This window comes from Cydia splendana, chromosome 12, assembly GCF_910591565.1.
Source record: "Cydia splendana chromosome 12, ilCydSple1.2, whole genome shotgun sequence".
Taxonomy (NCBI): Eukaryota; Metazoa; Arthropoda; class Insecta; order Lepidoptera; family Tortricidae; genus Cydia; species Cydia splendana.
Window position 1 is genome coordinate 15,139,104 of NC_085971.1, and position 20,490 is coordinate 15,159,593.

Sequence of the window (20,490 nt, forward strand, 5' to 3'; positions counted from 1 at the left end):
GAGCCCCACTTAAATCTTTATGTTATTCTGTTTTTAGTGTTTGTTGTTATATCGGCAACAGAAATACATCTGTGAAAATTTCAACTGTCTAGCTATCACGGTTCGTGAGATACAGCCTGATGACAGACGGACGGACGGACGGACGAACGGACAGCAGAGTCTTAGTAATAGAGTCCCGTTTTACCCTCTGGGTACGGAACCCCAAAAAAATTGCGTGATGGTTTTCATTTTGTTGTCAAGTCTTTTCAATTACTTCTTTTTTTTGGCTAAACGAGAGCTTTGAAAACGCATCATTTTTAATAGTTTGCACACACACACACCCACCACAACTTTCACAGTTAAAATTATCCATTTTTCACTAATCGCACTTTATAATTTCCGGCAACTGTTAACTGTTATCTCATAAACTCACCAAAACAAACAAACAATGGCGACCGAATAAAAAATGTAAATAAACTTAACCAAATACTGTAAACGAATAAAAAAAATAGTCTCGTATTTGCACTAAATTACCATAGCAAATGCTGCTTTTTAAAATAGTCACGTAAACATCGGAACTATTCGGAAACTTTCGGGCGTCATTCGTTTAGGTTTGGTACAAAAGACACTGCCTATTGCGTCTAAATGTGTGCGTTACTTGTATAATTGTGTGCTCGTACTTATAGGAAGGCCCACTACACTGTAACCGCGTAACGACGACTCACGGAGAGGCACACATAGAAAGATTTAGACGGAAATGTTTTCTGTCTTTGCCGTGCAAGGCACGTAGCGGCGCTAGTGTCGCGTGGTGTAAACTTCGTCGCGTAGAATTATAGATGACGACTTGATGACAAAGCTTAACCGGTAGATGGAGCGCTTATTAATTTTTAGAATGTTTTAAGTTATATCGATTACTGATAGTACGATCAGGTATAAATTAAATTAAGTAGTTTAAGAGGATAGACATCGGAATTATAGTAGGGTAGGCAGTGCCTTTTTGCCTTTATGAAGTGCACGCCACTGTGGCCCACAATATATCCTAAATTTATTATTTAACTTAAGTATGTTTTAAACAAAGAAGACACGAGACACGCCCGCCCGACATCCGACACAATACTAACTCTAACCAAATGAACGTAGCAAGTAGCTGTGTTGGTATTACAAAACTCGTTTAGTGATTGGTACAACAATGAACATAAACCCAACAAGTCTATCTACTAAATACCAGTAAACTTTGTAATGTCGCTATAGTAACAACTGAATTGTTATTTTAAATGGGGTAATGTTATTCCCGCGAACTCGTTTTTTAGATATTACAAAACTATGTAAGTGAGACATTTACTAAAATCATAACTTGAAATCACAGATGCTTTTTTCCAAAAATCACAAACTTTACTAGTAAAAATCGGAGAATTTTAGTAGTAATAAAAATGGATTGTAACAAATACTGAACTTTGTTTAATGCTCCATTTACTAAAGTCTGTTTGCTGAAATTAGATTTAGTATTACTGAGGTGTTTGTAGAAATAAATAAATTTTACAGAAATAGTGAAACTTCCATGATTACTACTAAAACTTCATTTTTTCCCCCAGTACAGAACTGTTTATTAATTCCTGGTGGTGATTTTTCTCTCAGTGTACCGAGTCCGATTCATCTTTGTGTTTTTTTCTTCTACTTTTCTACGATTTTTGTTAGTTTCTTTTGTTAAACCATTCACACACGTCATCCTCGGCAGCATCAAACAAGCATTTATTTCTCCTTTCGCTTTACAGGGACTATATACCGGGTTGACAAAACAAACAATTACTAATTCAGTATCAATAAAATGTGCATGCATCGCCACTCTTTTTACCCGTATTCACCACTATTAAATGGTTAACAAATGTCACACTGAGCACGCACAATTTCAAAGCTTTGTGTGTTAATAATAATTTAGGCTAATAGCCATTTGTTCAGGCCTCACCAAAAGACGCCTGTCCATTTTAATTAGTGACATACTGCGGAACTCCAAAATGACGCAGTATTTTCAGGGGTAATAAACATTTTTATTTGGTTATGAAAGACACGGGCCTGCAAGTCAGTATGACGGATAGCTACGTGCATTGAAACCGTCAAAAGCATATCGTAAAATATCCCACCCCTGACATGAAAGTAATGGCGATAGTAAAGCGATCGTACATTTTGATAACATGTGGATGACATACGTTTTTATGTCGGCCAGGAGATTAAATTGGGTCAATTAAAGATCAATTTTTTTATTGAACTTTTATTTAAGACTTGTGGAAATGGTATTGTATTGACATCTTAAATATATAGATATGGTCAACGAGGGCCGCAAAAATATCTGACAAGATCTTATTTGTAGAGCCATAAAAGCGTGTCACGTATTTTTGCGGCCTTCGAAGAGTAACATATCATTGCAAATGACTGTACAGATGATGTACGCGCCCTTTTTCATTAATTATCATTCACATTCATCTATCTCGCTCACTCTTTCTCTCGTATATATATTCGACCTCATTTTCATATCACCCGCCTTTTTGTCGGCCTACTTAAAACGCAAATTAAAAGAACTCAAAATATCTGTCACTGGTAAAAATGTCAACCCCTGCAAAATTTACTCAGGTGAGGTCGGCCACATTAATTCATAATTAGTCATTCATGTCATCAAGAAGCGGTGGTGGCCGAGTGGATATGACGCCCGACTTTCAATCCGGAGGTCGCGGGTTCAAATCCTGGCTCGTACCAATGAGTTTTTCGGAACTTATGTACGAAATATCATTTGATATTTACCGCTATAGCTTTTCGGTGAAGGAAAACATCGTGAGGAAACCTGCATACATCTGCGAAGAAATTCAAAGGTGTATGTGAAGTCCCCAATCCGCATTGGGCTAGCGTGGGGACTATAGCCCAAGCCCTCTCGCGCATGAGAGGAGGCCTGTGCCCAGCAGTGGGACGTATATAGGCTGAATTATTATATTATATATTATATTAGTCATTCATAGCCATAACCCCTTTTTATCTTCGGGCTGCGCTCTCTCTGGTTTTGTCGCCATCAGATATATCGGAGCGGTCAAGGCGCTCGCAAATATCTGAACACGCCTCTATTGTCAAGGCGTTAGAGTGCGTGTTCAGTTATTGTGAACACGTTGTCCGCTCCGATATATCTGATGGCGACTGTCCTTCGATATCGCTTCTTCAGATGAACTGCTCAATTTATTGAGCCATTCAAGTTCGTCATACAGCTCATTGTCATATTACACCGAGTGTTTTGTTAATTTTGCAAGTAAGTACCTATGTTTATTTATCTATTAGCATGACGAATTTCATTATCACCATAAGGTGTCGTTAGATTCGTCTCAGTTGTGGTACTATGTTACAAAAGTTGGAAAGTTTTTGTAATGAATTTTATAATTTTAAGTCTATACATTTTATCATGCTTATGCTATAATACGAGTATTCTGATTGTAATAACGTGTTATGAATTTAATCTGGATTTGTTATGGATATGTGTCAGTGCCATAAGTGATTTTTCTGGTTAAAGAACCAAGTTCAAATTCATTCATTCATTTTTTTTAAGAGATAAAAGAATGAAGGAAGTGTTTTCGCTGAAATGTTGCCACTTGAAGCGAGTGCATATTACCCGTATGAGCGAAGAGACGGGTAATAAGCGAACTCCTTATTATGCCATCCCGTCGCTCTCTCAACCGTCACGAGGCGCTCAGTCAAGCGAATAGCCCGATTTCTATACTAAATTTAACCAATGAACATAAAAGAACTTTATGATTTATAACTGTATTTATAAAATGGTACCTAATTGATTAGTGTTATTTTTTAACCTACGTTATACTTAATTTGACTCAAAAATATAAAAGCGGGCGCTTAAGGCAGGGACCGTTACCGGTATAACTAAAAATCAAAATATCTCGTAGCATTCACAATATATAGAATAGTACTTATGTAAGGATAGTGATTGGTCTGATTAGCTAAATTAAATGCAAAAATATACATAAACAACCGTGATAACGAAATTGAATACCGGTTCATTTGTATGAAATATATACCGGTATTCGGTCCCTGCCTTAAGGCATATTTGCGGAAATATAATGATCGTAACATTCAAATTGGACAGTCTAAACATTCCCATTTCTAAATTATATTTATAATTAAACCACGGTCTAAATAACAATATTAATTACTACTAATTGCGGCCTGTGGCCAATAAATCATTAAAATTTATTTAACTGATAGCTAATTGATGGGTTTAATTACGTTATTTGCGAGCATTTAATTCAGCTAACATATACCTTGATAAGGTACCTATAGTAGGTACAACATAAAGTTCATAACCTCCATTCATCACTACACTTTATAAAACAAAGTCCCCCGCCGCGTCTGTCTGTTTGTGTGTTTGTATGTTCGCGATAAAATCAAAAACTACAGAACGGATTTTCATGCGGTTTTCACCTATCAATAGTGATTCTTGAGGAAGGTTTAAACCTTCACGCTACGATACGGTTATACGCTTAAGCGTATTTGTTAACCCGTGCGAAGCCGGCGCGGATCGCTAGTAATTATATAGGTAAGTGTTTTCAGTAATTTGGCACGTTCAGCCATAACGAAGGTTCCTCGGGGTCCTCAGGCCACCCCAGTCACCTACATGCTCACTCTACTATAAAAATAATCAACTCGCACGCGAGCCTCACGTTCCATCACTCATCCGTTATTGCCTATGTAATCGTTATCGTTATGGCTACTATTAACTTCGCTACGTATTTGATAAGTTATTATTAATTTCGCAAGTTTCTGGGAGACGAGTCTCGGGCAAGTCGGGCAGAAGTTACTGGATCCGTTCAATTTCAACAATACTCGTAGTTCTATTGATGTCTAAACTTCCTCTGCGAAGCGAGTTGTGGTCCGAATTGCTACAATATTAATTATTGAGAACTACTTTTACTAAAGTAATTATTTGCGATACTTAGGTCTTAAAAGACACCAAGATTTTTAAAAGTGAATACGGTAGCAAAATTCTATTGTTAAAACCCAGTTTTACTTAGATACATTACGAAGGGTAAAAGTCGTTTTTCTAAAGTATAAAAAGTTTAAAGAGTGAAAAAATTTAAAAATATAGACTCGATATTTATAAAAACCTGTCACGTAGTATTCGTACAATCATTCTGTTGGTAATTGGAGGATTCCGTGGCCTTAATTGGATTTGAGCCTATAATTCCCAATATTCCCATATTGATTGAGTTGATCACGTATGTACACAGCGACCCGACTGGATTTTCTTTTGCGAACACAAATATATCCGCGAAAGGGCAACTAAGTATAAACATGGGAATTGCCTACGTGATTTTCATAAATTTCTCTTTGATCGCGGACAAATCATATTCTCGTCGGGGCTTAATGAAGTATATTCAGCTAACTCGGTAGTGATTCGTTTATTATTGAAAAAGATCTATTTGAGTCCTAGATATGCCTGATTCCACATACCAATTCTACTTTACTAGACTAAAAGAGATTTGGTTGTAGATTTTATTACTGGCATTTTGAACTTATGCAGCAGAATTTTACGTTTACATCTTGTAGTTAAAGTTTCAAGTTTTCATAATACTCGTAGCGGAACCGCAGAGTCCAATATTCCTTCAAAATCAATGATATATACTGAGTTACGATCATACATATACAATCAGCTATTTCATCAAACGGATCAAGTGAAGTGACTTAAAAGGCATCCTAATGCTTAAATGACATCCCTAAAAGGTTATTTCTGAATCGATTATAAGCCGCTATGCTATCAGCCAGTGATTTATTCACTCGGTGTTTACTCCGCGCATCGATATCTCGTCTTTGTGACGCTAACGCGTTTCCAGACTAATCTCACCACTTACAGATCAGTTGCTTCAGGCAAACCAGTGTAGAAGCGTCCTAGATCTCTATGCAAAATTATGCTGGTTCGCTAAGAGGATGTGAGTTTGGGAAGTGTTTGGAATAACCAGAAAGTGCCCCTTGACGCGAATATCGAGACGTGAAAAATAGCTTCTAAGCAACGTCGCGGTTCAATCGACGCGTTTTTACCCTGAATTAATTTGCTTGCTAAGTGCTCGGGAGAAATTGTGTCAGGAGCTCGAGCCAGTCATTGCCGAGCCTCCCAATGTTTGTATTTTAGAGTGCTTTGATAATTTATTGGCGAAATATGAGGGGAAAAAGTGTGCCAAGTGAATTGAGATTCGTTGAATGAGCTTTTATTTATGTTGTCATCATCAGGCGCCTTTATCTCGGAGCGAACAAATGTCTTTTCGAACTTTTATTGCTGTCAGATTTCCGAAAATGTTTCAACGTTGCGTACAAAGCTGTGATAAAATGCTTGGAATGGAGTATTTTATCAGTTCAATAACGATTTATTCGTATTTACTTTGAATCGTAACTTGTTAGTACGCTGGCATAACATCACAGAGTAAGTGCCACTTGTTGCGGCTGTCATCGGTTCCAAATGGTGTAGTTACGTCCTATGCTGTGTAATGTTTGAAATGTTTGAATGCTCTTAACACGAAATAGCGTCGTTGCATTTTATGTCCTACTATTTTTTTAGATCGGCTTGTTTCTCTTGGTTTCTTAAGATAATATTTTAAGAACCCCTCCTTAACTTTTTAAAAATAAATATGGGAGATAAATAGATACTAAATAGCTTCATTTCATTTACTGACATGAATTATGTCTTAAGTTTTATTCTCCGACCAGAAATATATCTCTTTCTGTTTTTATTTAGTTTGGATCGTCCGAAGACTATTTTGTTAAAAGAACTAGTTTTCCTTAAGAAGATTTAAGTGACGAGCGACAAAACGCCAGAATCAGTTCAGTGTAATTGTTTAAGTTTTTTCTTTTAGATTTAACTTGTTTTTTCTTGTCAACAGAATGGAGTAGCGGTGCCAACGGGGAGTACCGGGTACGGAGACAACTGTCAGTCTCGTCGGACTCCAAACTATTGGACGAGGGGGCCCGGGAGGACGCGCGGGTAGTCATGAGGCCGAAACGGCCCCCTAGACCCAAGTCCGAGGCGTTCCTCGCGCACGACCACTCCAACCGACGCACGAAGCGGTTTAGTGCCTTTGGGGTTAGTATTCTACAATCCCTTACTACTGTTCCTGTTACATTATTCAAAGCAAAACTTATTGACTTGACGAATAGCGTGCGACCACTCCAATTGACGTACGAAGCGGTTTATTGCTTTTGGGATTAGTATCTTAAATCCGCATTTGACTCTACTCATTTTAATGGAAGTTGCTTGATGAAAAGTCGCGCAGATAATCATGAGGCCGAAGCGGCCTCCTAGACATAACTGAATTTTTCGCGCACGAAAGACCACACGAACTTGTATTCATTTTCAAAATCTTGTTCTGATTTAGTAAATGAAGATATACGACTACGACGTAAATAGTAGACCTTATAAATCACCTTAAGGTGGCGATTTCACGGACTCGTGTATCGATCAACAGAAACTACATAAAGCGTTAAGAAAATAACAGGAAAACTTATATTTATCGTTCTAATAAAGTTTTATCCGGTGAAATATATCGCGCGCACTCTTAGCCAGTTATCCGTGAGTGCGGTCGTTTGTAATGAAAGTCCCGTATTACAGAATGGTGATAGATGGAGCTTTGGCCTCCCCTATATTAGAGACAAGTAAAAAGTAAGGATTATCTAAGGTTGCCACACTTGCCACAGTCCCCTGGTCCGTGTTGACAGTGACTAGTTGACTACAGTGAGGGACCAGTTTCTGTCCCTTACCTACTATGATTGTTTGTATACGTAAGTATTAAAACGCCACCGATGTGCATGCAGCACTTCTGAAGTGGCAAACGTGCTTAGACAACGATCTCACCAAACTGACAATTGTCGCCTGGCATTTAAAATTCACCGTATATTGCTGTTCCAACAAGTAATCATTGACGCTATGTGCGCTTAACTTCAAACTCGGGTAAATCCATTCGACCCACTCAGCAAATATCTACCTATTACCTTTTCTTAATACCAAAATCGCATAATCTGACGCATATCGCATCTGAATCGCATAGTCGGGTAAATCCATGTATTTACCCGACTTTGAAGTTAAGCGACTTATGTACCGTCGTTACTTACCGACACAGAAATGTAACAGGAAATTATTAGTGTCAGGTGTCTATTGTCAACTTTGTGAAATATGCGCCAAGAGTACGCACGTACTTTTTTGTGGCGCTACCTCAATCAAGAACGATAAGCATGATTTTTATTAAGATTAACAGTCTTTATAATTGACCTGTGTCTGCTTATACAAATAGGCCGAGTAAGGAGCATGGTGACGTTGATCGATCACGAGGTTCGCTCCAATTTGCACTAAATGCGGATTGTCGCTACAATCTTGAACAATCCCCGCGTAATCGATAGCATATGGTAAACGAGTGTGGGTGGGTGTAAGCTGCCTTGAAGGAATTGTGGTTTTCGTACACTACAGAACAGATGGGTGGATACGTGCAGTTGTACATATCGGCCCTATACGAACTTTAAGCTTCTTCCTTGCGTTATCCCGGCATTCTTGGCCACGGCTCATGGGAGCCTGGGGTCAGCTTGACAACTAATCCCATGATTTGATGTAGGCGCTAGTTTTTACGAAAGCGTCTGCCATCTGACCTTCCAACCCAGAGGGCAAACTAGGCCTTATTGGGATTAATCCAGTTTCCTCACTATGTTTTCCTTCACCGAAAAGCGACTGGTAAATATCAAATGATATTTTGTCCATAAGTTGCGATACGAACTTTAAGATACGTCAGTTATTAGATCTATAAACTATATGGATTAGATATATCAGTGTCAAATGTGACGTTATTTCAAACAAAAACGTCACTTTTGACACTGACACATCTAATCCGTATCGTTTCTAGATCTATTAACTGACGTATCTTAAAGTTCGAATCGGGCAGTATGTGTCGAAGTCTAATCAAAGGTCCCACTTTGTCGCTTACCATAAGGACGAGATTTGCTTGTATGTTTACTTTCGAAAATATTTATTCCATTAGACTACAAAAACATATATGTCGACATACAGTTACCGCCATATTATAAAGTTACAAACAAGCTAAAACACTTACGAGAAGCAATTACCACATACCAACATACGAGACTGTACTTTCCAAAGTGCATCCACATACCCATTAGGCAATTCAAATATTTAGACAGACGCTACCAAGGAAGCGAAACAGTGTTGGGAACCGTTTCCGTAACTTAAACCGACAAACAAACAGACCATATGACTTAACTGTATTATAAAACTTGGAGACACGACATATATTTTAGCTGGAATCTTCCTTAAATTATCATAATATGCCATTTGACTGCGCTTTTCAGTAATCATAAATTCTGTTAGGAAACCAGGGGCAGGTTTTTTAACACGTATGATAAATTTTATATTAAAGGAAAAAATGGAAAAAGTTACTCTTCCGACAGGATTTGAACCCGTAACCACCGCAATCCACCCCACCACCACCACCGCAAAGGCGTGTATACATAAGGGAAGGAATGGAAAGATTTGCGAGGTTCTGATAGGCTTCCGTAGGTCCGTAGCTCAATTGGTTAAGAGTAACGCACGGGTTGCGGAGGTTGCGGGTTCAAGTCCTGCCGGAAGCGTCACTTTTTACAGTTTTTCCTTTAATATAAAATTTGGAATATCGCTGGCAGACGTATCAGCTTGTTTAAAAATTGGTTTACGTATAATAAAGCTAAGAAGCCGATACTATTTGGCATGATAACGTGTGATAACTCAGCTGTTTATTCAATGTTAGGTATATATAAATACACATTACTGCAGATTTAAGGTAGCTGCCATACACGTCACGTCCCCAACAAAGTAGACCTTTTTGTGGAATGCCCCGGGTCTCTATTGTTTCCCAAAAAGTTTAACTCATAATGTATTGTTCGTCCGCATTTTCGTTAATCATAATTTGTTTGGTTCAGAAACGCGTAACTTTTCAGGATTGCCCTAAAACAAACCTAACCTAACCTATATAATGGATAACCTTACGAAAAAGTTAACGGTTTCAGTATCATAATATGACAAAGAATACATTATGACTTAAAACTTTATGTCAAACAAAGTGACCCCGGAATGCCCCACCAGACTAATTCCAATGAACCATAGTTTGCCCTCTGTGTTGGACGGGACGGGATGGCATGGTTGGTAGTCGGTTTCGTAAAAACTAGTGCCTGTTCCAGTTATTGGGATGTTGTTGCCGAGTAAGCTACCTAACTGAATCTACCTAAATTCCGGAGATATGCTAAGAATGTTTAAGAACTTTTGCCATTTGACTTAAGAAACAAACTTCGGAAGATTATATTTTTTGTTTATCATCGCTCGGCTTTATTTAAGCTGTTTTCAGTTATCTTTGCTATACTTTACGATATTTTTGTGCTTTTTTGTGGTCGCTGAAAATAATGATTTTCCTTACCCATCAGTTACCGCTTGTCACCAAAAAAGACTACCTATCTCCTGTTTTAAGGTTTTTTACATCAACTTTACGCTTGCTGTTTCGTATTTTCGTATTTTCTATATTTCATTTCATTTTCATTACAATTAAACTCCTCGCGAAAAAGTGGTTATCTTAAAATACGTATCCATTATTACCCAGTATTCCACAGAAAAAGTTTTCTGTCAGCTCAGTAGTCTATCTCCCAGAGGAGATGCTATCGCGGCACTCCTGGGCTAAGCCTACTGTACTTCAGTGTAGTTCAATAAAAATAAGCAGTTTTGACTTATTCATAGTGTTAGTGATGGTACTTTCCATAACTGTTCCAAATTTTAGGTACCTACATCAAACGGTCTTTGAGAAAAACGCATTTAACCGATTTGCAAGACCGAAGTGATCCCATAAGAGCACCGTGAACAAAGTTTTGTACGGTGCTCTAAAAACAGCCGTAGTGTGTTTATAAATCAAATGATATTTGCTTAGAAATTGCCAGTTGTAGATATGACGCAAATTAATACTTAAATATCTTTAACAACAAAACTGTTACTGGTGTTGCCAATAGGGCTTTCGGAGCTTCCCTTCTAGGCAACGAGCCTCAACCACTCTACTTTTAAACCTTAGGGCTCGCAAATACTTGATGGTGAGATTGGACCATTAGGCTCTTAACTAGTATAAAGTGGTCCATATAATGGACAAAGGTCTGATCCACGTACCACTTAATATGTGTTAACTGGCTTGCGCTCCCTACTTAGGATTACTTGTGCAGTTCACCCTTAATTCTCATTAAATAAAGAATGGTTCCATTACAGGGATGGTTTTATATTGTTTACTGAAAAAGGCTTTCTAAAACAAGGCAGGGATTTACCCTGCCGCGAGAGGTAATGCATTTTTTTTCTAGCCTAACTTAGTGTCCCACTGCTGGGCAAAAGGCTTCCTGCTTTTCTCGGGTAGAATGCGTCCAAGTACTCCCGCCATCTCCTTTTCGGCTTTGCCTGCATACCGCCCTGCACCATCTATGGTGTTCCATGTAACCCACTCAGTAACCATTTTGGCCCTCTTTTCCTGTATAGTTTTGGTATAGATTTCCGGGGTATAGTTATAGTCCTATAGTTAAAATTACCTACATATTCGAAGTGTAGATTTATTTGGCACATAAAATACTGAATATTGGCAAAGTTCATTCAAGTCGGTGAGCTCTGATACTGATCAGTACATCAATGTTTTTGCACACGAATGACACGAATTGAAACGACCGACCCGTGTGATTGTCCTGTCATGACAAATAAATATAGATTGATTCATAAAAGCTCTGAACTATCAACATTTTCATATGATAAAAACCGCGCCCGCTTTCGTGAATCAACCTATACACAATACATGTGTTACATACCATTGATACATTATTAGTGGTTTGGCCTTTATCTTGATATATTATAACATTAAAAGTAATGAGAACGGATGGCTCCGACAATACCTACAGCTTGTAGGGATTGAGTTTTATACAATATCATTTCTCCAAATATTGGTTTTGGAAGTTTTCTAGTCATACAGAAAGATTATCCCCTGAGACCGTTGTTTTCGTTTTTAGATTGTTTTATCACAAACATACTCAGAGTCCGTCTAACCTAACTTTGCACTGACTTGAATGAACAAAGTGAGGGAGTGTCATTATAAACGTCACGTTTTCATAGACATTTGACATTAATGATGACATTGCCACTATCAATTTTATCATTGCGAAAGCCATGCAAATTTAGTAGATCGATAGTAGTTAGTTAGATCCGACTCTTTCTAAATTTACAGAATGGCCTTTTTTAAAAATCGTTGATAAGAAACATGTCAAACTACCCACAACAACAACACCGAACACTATCCATCACTTAGTAAATATTATTTCTACGGCATAGGTACCATTGTGATAAGTCAAGTCATATTAGTTAATTAAATTAAAAAAGTGGCAACACTAACTGACGTCCTCGGGGCGTCGTAAATTATCGGCTTTCCAGGCTTCGCTGATAAATGGTTATTTTTGTTTTTGTCAGCACCGGCGGGGCGACTCCGTCCGGGAAATCTAGAAGCGAATTTGAACTTACAAATTGTGTGAGTTTGATATGTATGTTCGCGATATACTCAAAAACTACTGAACGGGTTTTCATTCGGTTTTCACCTACCATAGAGTGGTTCTTGAGGAAGATTTAGGTGTAGATATAAAAATAAAAATATATCTCTGGACAATATTAAAAAAAACTACCCTACTTACTTCTTTTAAACATAGATACCTACTTATACAACAATAGGTTTAAGAAATTATATGTTGATACAATTTTTTAACGTCCAAATGTGTAGGTTGCCTAGAAGAGATCGCTCTTTAGCGATAATACCGTCTGTTTCCCACCATAAATAGTTAAGTTTATATGCTTTATTTGTATGTACTGTTTCTTTGGTTATCGGTGAGCAATAGAGAACATGTTTATTATATTGTATACAAAATACACGATTTCATACGTTTACATTGTTTTGTTATTTATTATTAACGAATTGGGGCTGATTTAGACGGCGCGCGAACTCGCATGCGATTTTAGTTACATTGCGGACTGTTGGTTACGTGCAATTCAACCGACCGATCAAAAACCGCAATGTAATGAAACTAGCATGCGAGTTCTCGCACCGTCTAAATGAGCCCTTGAATGATAATGTAAATAAACAGCTTGGCAACCAGTAGATGGGTCATAAATTGCCGGCTTTTCAGACTCCAGTGATAAACGGGTATTTTTTGCCGGCAGGGCGACTCTCCGTTCGGCAAATCCGAAGCCTACATAAAGCTGGAGCAGCTCGGGGAGGGATCCTACGCCACCGTTTATAAGGGGTATAGCAAGTAAGTATCATATTTTATTAACTTTTTAATATAATGCATAGAAAATTAGTGGTCGGCTCCGCAAAAAAAGAAATGCTCAATTTTTTAATTCTTTGGTCTAAGATCTAAGATTTCGACCCCAATCTGTTATTTGATTCAAGACATATATTAGATATAGGTCACATGCATTTATATTAGGTATATGCTTAAATTGCACAATTAAACTCTTTGGTTTAAGATCTAAGATTTCGACCCCAAACTGTTGTTTGATTCAAGACAATATGTTTATTATATATAAGATGCGTTTATTGGTAATTGCTAAATTGCACATAACCTATGCTTAGAGCAATTACTTCTTTTGAAGCTGTTTACGATTTATTTATCTTTATCGTAAAATAATTTTCTTTGAAGAAAGATTATTCCTATTCTTCCACTCTGCCATAGAACTAATCCATCTACAATAATAGTTATTTGTACAACAAGAGATCAAAGTTTGATATTTCTTCGAGTGCTTATTTTGAGTCCCGTGCAAGCGAAAGATTCTATAATAGATTCACGAGCGTAGCGAGTGAATCTAATTTAGAATCTTGAGCGTAGTAAGGGATTCAAAAGCGCACGAGATGTAAATAACTTTGATCTCGTGTAGTACACAAAATTTTTCACCGTAAGCAGTGAGAACATACCTAGAGGGACAGAGATAATAGAACCCAAGTATATCGAACTTGTATTAGATTTTTGCTCATTTTGCTCACTGAGTGAGACACAATCAGTGAGCAAAATGCGATTTTGCTCACTGAGTGAGACAAAATGACTCAGTGAGCAAAATCGCATTTTGCTCACTGTTTTTAAGAAGCAAAGTACCCTTGTTCGAGCTGCTGAGGTGAAAATAATCTTGGTCTGAATCAAACAACACATAAGCGCGGAAATTCCTCATAAATATTCTTATCATATCATTCCCTATTTACTAAATGCCCGCTAGAAAGCACTCTACGCGACAAAATGACGGCAATAAGTTAAAGCATTGCACGTGTCATCTGCTGAGTAGGAAACACCCATTTTGTATTACTTACGTCTTTCACTTTACTTTTCAGTATCTAACGTAACTTGCACCATTCACTAACCCGGTGTTAACCGGTTACCATGGTTACCAGTACAATTTGACACTGGGTTAACGGTTTCATCGGTTAACCCCGGGTTAGTGGGATGGTGCAAGTTGCGCTTAGTAGTGAGTAAGTATGTTGTAAGAAGAATGATAACGATGTGCCACAAGATTTAAAACTGTTAGCAAAATCCTCTTCCAGTTGAGCTATCACAAGAGCAAAACGTAGGTACACATTGTTAAAAAAATATTCCATTCGAAAAATAGTGCGTACTTCGTGTACGAAAAACAAAACTCAATCCAATAAAAGGTATACACCCGGCACGGCGGGCGCGGTCGAATGGCCGCACGCAATCGGACCAGAGGGCCTACCGCGGACCACGTTCGACGTGTTGCCTCCCTGTCACACTTGTAAATTCGTACGTAAGTGTGACAGGGAGATAACACGTCGAAAGTGGTTCGCGGTAGGCCCTCAGACTGCGAACTTTTTAACAAACCCGGCGGACTCCGCAAGCAAGGGAGGCGTCGGTTTCCCTGGGGCTAAAAAATGGATCACAGATTGTGTGATGCTGTAGATGTCTTAGTAACTTTTTTCACTGTTTTGTTTCATGCTTTCGTTTCAATGATATTTCAACATAACTCTAAAACGTAACAAATATAAGAGCCTCGGTAGAGAGTACCATTTTGTACCATTTGGAGTTGAAACTCTAGGTCCATGGGGTCCCGGCGCGCATAAGTTGTTCGCAGAAATCGCGAAGCGTCTGGTTGACGTAACTGGTGACCGAAGAGCTGGCGGCTACCTCGCACAACGTATCAGCATTGCGATACAGCGAGGAAATGCCGCCAGCATCCTTGGTACAATGCCTCAAGGGCCTATTTTAGATTTAAGCTAGTTATTAATTTCGTTTAGTAGTACCACTGTATATATATTGTATGTAAATAAATGATTTATAAAAACTTGTAGAGACAAAATATTGAAATTATGACAGTAAAACGTGATCTTTGATAAGTGATACATTTTTATTATTTTGTTTATATTTTTGTTTGCAACCAAAAATGACTCATGTAGGGTTGACATGTCGCTAACTAGTAACCACAGGCCCGCCAGTTCTTGGGATTAGGCTGCTAAAGATAACCCCGAACTCCTTTAGGATACAACCGGAAAAAACGCTAAGAAAGGCGCGCGATAACAATTACTTAAGCCACTTAGCGCCACTCGCACCATCCCTGTAGCCCGGGGTTAACCGGTTAAACCGTTTACCCATTGTCAAATTGTACTAGTAATCATGGTAACTCCAGGTTTAACCATTTAACCCCGGGTTAGTGAATGGTGCAAGTGGCCCTTAACGGCATTGAATATGAATAAGTACAGCCTGGCAAAAAAGAGTAGAAATTAAAAAGTGGCAACACTGTAGTGTCGTCGCTTTCAAATCAATTTATATAAGAGAACGGGACGACACTACAGTGTTGCCACTTTTTAATTTGTACTCTTATTTGCCAGGCTGTACCTAGTTTTAATAATAATAACAATTGTTTATGCATGAATGACGCACGCGTTCGCATGCAGCACTGAACTTGTGGACAGTACTTGTGACGTCCGCCGTATTGTAATCTGGCAACAATGTAACCATTCAATCAAATTCAATGTTACCGGCCGTTATGGTAGCTTGATGACATTCCTCTATTGATTGTAATCATTATCATACGCCTTTTGTTACATATTCAAAGGCTGCTGGTTGCAGCTTGCCATAGATAATCACTGATGGTGTTATTCATTAGCACGCTACAAATCTCAATTATATATTTATCATTTGTCTTAATATGTTATTTTGACTTCAAAGAAAGGGATAAAACATGAATTAACTTAATGAAGCTTGAAAAAATTTATGAATAAGCTAGTTAGTTACTACATATGACTAATACAGTCTCTGTCGCAACTTTGTTCGCGTAGAAGTAATTACTTGCACTTCTCATCCTTCTACAAGTATTGTCAGTCTGTTTAGGTACTATGCTGACATTCAGTAATCTGCATTAATGCCGTTAAACTCCATGCAACGTCAAGCAATCATCCCCGGCACTGTAGGCTCGCATGCCTCAAACTAAGCTCGCACTAATTAGGCTGTCCGCTCGTCGCGCTCTTGTATGATGCCATCCCGATTGATAACGACTTTAGAGCAGGCTAGGCCGTTTTGAAAATGGTCTGGAAATTGGGCCTCGCAGAGAGTTTAGCACAACCTTTGACATGACAATGAGCACTATCGCACTAGATCGTCGTTGTTGACGTAACGTAATATTGCGCGTAAAACAAATATTTATAAACATAAATAAACTCTTAAGTACATAACCGTCAAGTGGGTTAACTGCGAAAAGAGGAGTAACTTTAAACAATTGTTTTTTGACTATGAACTAATATAGCTAGTTGAAAAATTTACTCTAAGATTGATAAATCCTGATTAAAAGATTGTAAAAAGTACACTACTGGGGAATATTTAATTTATCTCATGTTTTCCCTCCTGTCCCCAGTTAGGTACCCCACTTGACGGAAACTTTTCTTTATGGATTTGCCGTGTCAGTTGAAATGTTCATTGACGAGTAAGTTTATAAATTTTATAATCCTATTGATGTTCGGAGTATAAATTTACTCCAAGTATCACTCTTGATTGGAAAGCATCTTAAACTAAGTATTTTCACTAAATACACATACAATATAGTATTGGTTATGTATGAAGCTCGTCTGACGTCAGGCGTATGTAAAACGAAACGTGTTGCGGGAGGAATTGAATATAAATGCATGTTTTATGTGCGAAGTTAAGTGATTAAGGGGAGGGCATCCGAAATGCGAGATGGATGAGATAGAGGAAAGAAAGAAACACTTTTTTAAGACATACGTATTGTATATGTACAGAATATATTTACTATCTTATTTAAAATTAACGCATTCAATGCCTGCGGGACGCTTGTAGCTGATATACATTTTTCCGCTTTGTAGGGAAAAGCATCTATGATCTGAACAGAGAACCTGACGGGTCGCTGCAGTGAATGTGGAAATTAATTTGATAAATCTCTATTTATTTTTGTTTAAGTATAATAAGAGCTTTGATCCTAAACAAAGTAGAATAAAAACTCAGGCTGATTTTAGATTAGTATAATCAAGACTCAATTAGTATAATCTTGGAGAAAATTAGTTCTTAGTTTAAGATAATGTTCGTAATTCCATATTTTTAGTCTACCTGTAAATAAAAGGAATATAACAATAAAAGATTCCGACGAATTCAGTAGCTTCTTTATTGAAGTCGATTAAAAATAACTGTAATACTGTAAATTATATTTTTATCAATAAAGAATTGAATTGAATTGAATTAATATATTGTTAAATAGCTATATATTATATGTATATAGTTCCAAAATAGTACACGATATGAATAGCTAAAAAATCCCCTAAAGTAAAGTAGTCAAATAGCTATAGTACATCTTAAATGCTTACGTATTCATCCAAAGTTTGGGACGTGACGTCAATGAAATCTGATTCCCATCCTCTATTTATGCAGAGACAACCCCTTTCCATTACACAACTGGTATTCAGCATCTATTTTTAGAGGCTCAAAAGGTCAACATTTATCAATCGTGTCTCTCCGCCGAGCATTTTTGAACTTTGCAAACACAAACTAATCGCTCACTCCAAAGAGATGGGCCGAATATAGAGTTTGCCGACTACGAATGTTTGGCCAAATGTTCGGTTCAGATCTACCGAACCGAACTTCTACTCCAAATAAATTAGGTACGTATTTTAATGACATTAAAACATGTTTTAATGATAACAGGAAAACATCACCTGATTGAAGAGATTACTTGAAAAGTTCTTGAGGATCTTACATTTTACAGTATCTTATTTTTTATTCTATACTAAAATCTTACATTAAATCAAACAGAAAAGTGCCGTGAAACCCTATCGGGTTTGTACCGACACTACGGGATACATTTACTACATTCGTGGATACATTTTACATTAACCATTGTTGTAATACATAGGATAAACAAAACTTATATAAAATTACAAATGAGATTACTTATTTACTACTTATTATTACAACAAGATAAATATAACAAGTAATATTTGCCGAATATTTGGTATTTTAACCGAATAATTCGGCCGAATACGAACATTGGAAAACTTACCGAATGTTCGGCCCATCTCTAGCCTAAACTATTCTCAAAGTGATTTATCCCCCTCATTCCTGTACATGGTAAAGTTCCACAAAGGACTGAAAGTTGCCGAGGGCATGAATACGACAAAATACAGCTTGGTTAGTTCCTAGCTCATTAACGTTGTACGTACGTACGGGAACACTTCGTGCAATATTCACGGTCCCGTGCCTTGTGAACGAGAAATGAACTATGAATGAAAGTACATCGTTGCTCTTGTGAAGGTTTTTGCCGCCCCCGACCCGTATAAGGTTCCCGTTTTTATTGTCGAAGTTGCTGACTAAATCTCTGACTATTAAAATGTAACTTTACTTTTATTATTAAAAAGTTACCGAACGTTTCCGAGCAAGATGGCAAAATAGCTGGATTGAGGTAGATTATTCAGAAATCAATTATAAACATTGAAAGTAGCTCGATCCACTCCAAATCTAAACAAAACCTTGCTATATAAATTATCTTTGTTATTGTTAAATGGCAACGAAAGGTTGATCTACATTAATATCGTATTGTAGCTGTTTCTAAGGTAGTTAGTGATTGACAGATGATTCTAATCTACATATTTGGTATTAAAAGCAAACAAAAGAAAATCTATATTTAAACTAATCGTATGATGCTTGTAATACTGATATTATGATTATTAACAATGGACAGCTGACGGTTGCAAATTATGAATATTATTACAACAAGGTATAAAACCGAATGTATTAAAACCATCAGTGAATCACAAATAAAATATTAAAGTACATCTCTAAAAATTATGTCGCATTTGACAAACGATGAAAATTCCATATCAGTTAGAATCCTTCGCCTGACAACCCTAAGTCGAGCCTCAACTCTGACCTTACTGACCGTTTCTGGGTCGGCATGTAAATTTCAGCAGTGTTAACATTGCACTCATACGGTATAGATTACTAAAGCATTATGCGCTCACGTATTTGAGAACTCCACGGCTTAGGCCAGAGTTTCTATAAGGATTTTGAGCAAGAGGACCTGAATATTGACGCGTATTTGTAGAATCGACCTTTTGTGTTAGGGTAGATAAACTACCTAACGATTGGCCCTTTGAAGTTCCGTCATTGGCCCTTGGTTTTGTATATAAGTTAGCACTGCTGCCTTTAAAGTAAGACTGAAGAAGCCGATCATTGGTGGGGCGACATTAATGTAGCTCTATGTCAGACGAAAACAACAAGATATCGCGTCTTGAATGTCTTGATTTAAGCTTATCAAATGTAAATAATAACCTCATAAGAATTATACTAGGTCATTGTTTATCTTATGAACACATTCCCTTATGAAGAGCCTGGATTCTGCATACTCACCGTATCTGGCCAGAGCGCTTGTACAATTCAGCCGAATCAACATTGGGCTCACATAGTATGGTTGGTCAGCATAGCTTATACGCTCAGGTATTCGAGCGGACTCCGGATTTCAGGCAAACGGAGGCAAAGTGGGGAATTTGAACAGTCGAGTCGTGGACTAATATCGATGCAGTATTGTGACTGATATTGCATCGAGTACGGTCCCTTATTTACAATAGGTACAGTGAACCCCGCTTAAGAAGATTATATTATATTCAAGGGAACACCAACACACGCCTTAAGCAAAAAAGCGTATTAACCGTGAAAAATGTATGAAAACAAATTTCAGGTATCAGTGTAAAATGTCATATTATTCATATTACGTAGAAAATCATATCGGGTTAAACTGTACATACATATATGCTCTGTAGTATTTATACATACCTAACCGCAACGGCTCATGTCACTACACCTTTATAAAACAAAGTCCTCCGTCACGTCTGTCTGTTTGTGTGTTTGTATGTTCGCGATAAACTCAAAAACTAAACGGATTTTCAT

The 20,490-nt window shown here is 37.6% G+C and overlaps 1 protein-coding gene across 4 annotated transcripts in view; it reads left to right on the forward strand.

The window, feature by feature from the left end:
* Positions 1 to 20,490, forward strand: part of LOC134795676 (cyclin-dependent kinase 14) — a 136,146-nt gene that overhangs the window by 101,636 nt on the left and 14,020 nt on the right. For all 4 annotated transcript variants that reach the window (XM_063767601.1, XM_063767604.1, XM_063767605.1 and 1 more), the window contains exons 4-5: positions 6,897 to 7,096; positions 13,262 to 13,353. In XM_063767601.1, coding sequence (XP_063623671.1) covers positions 6,897 to 7,096; positions 13,262 to 13,353 — 292 coding nt within the window. The remainder of the gene's footprint in view (positions 1 to 6,896; positions 7,097 to 13,261; positions 13,354 to 20,490) is intronic.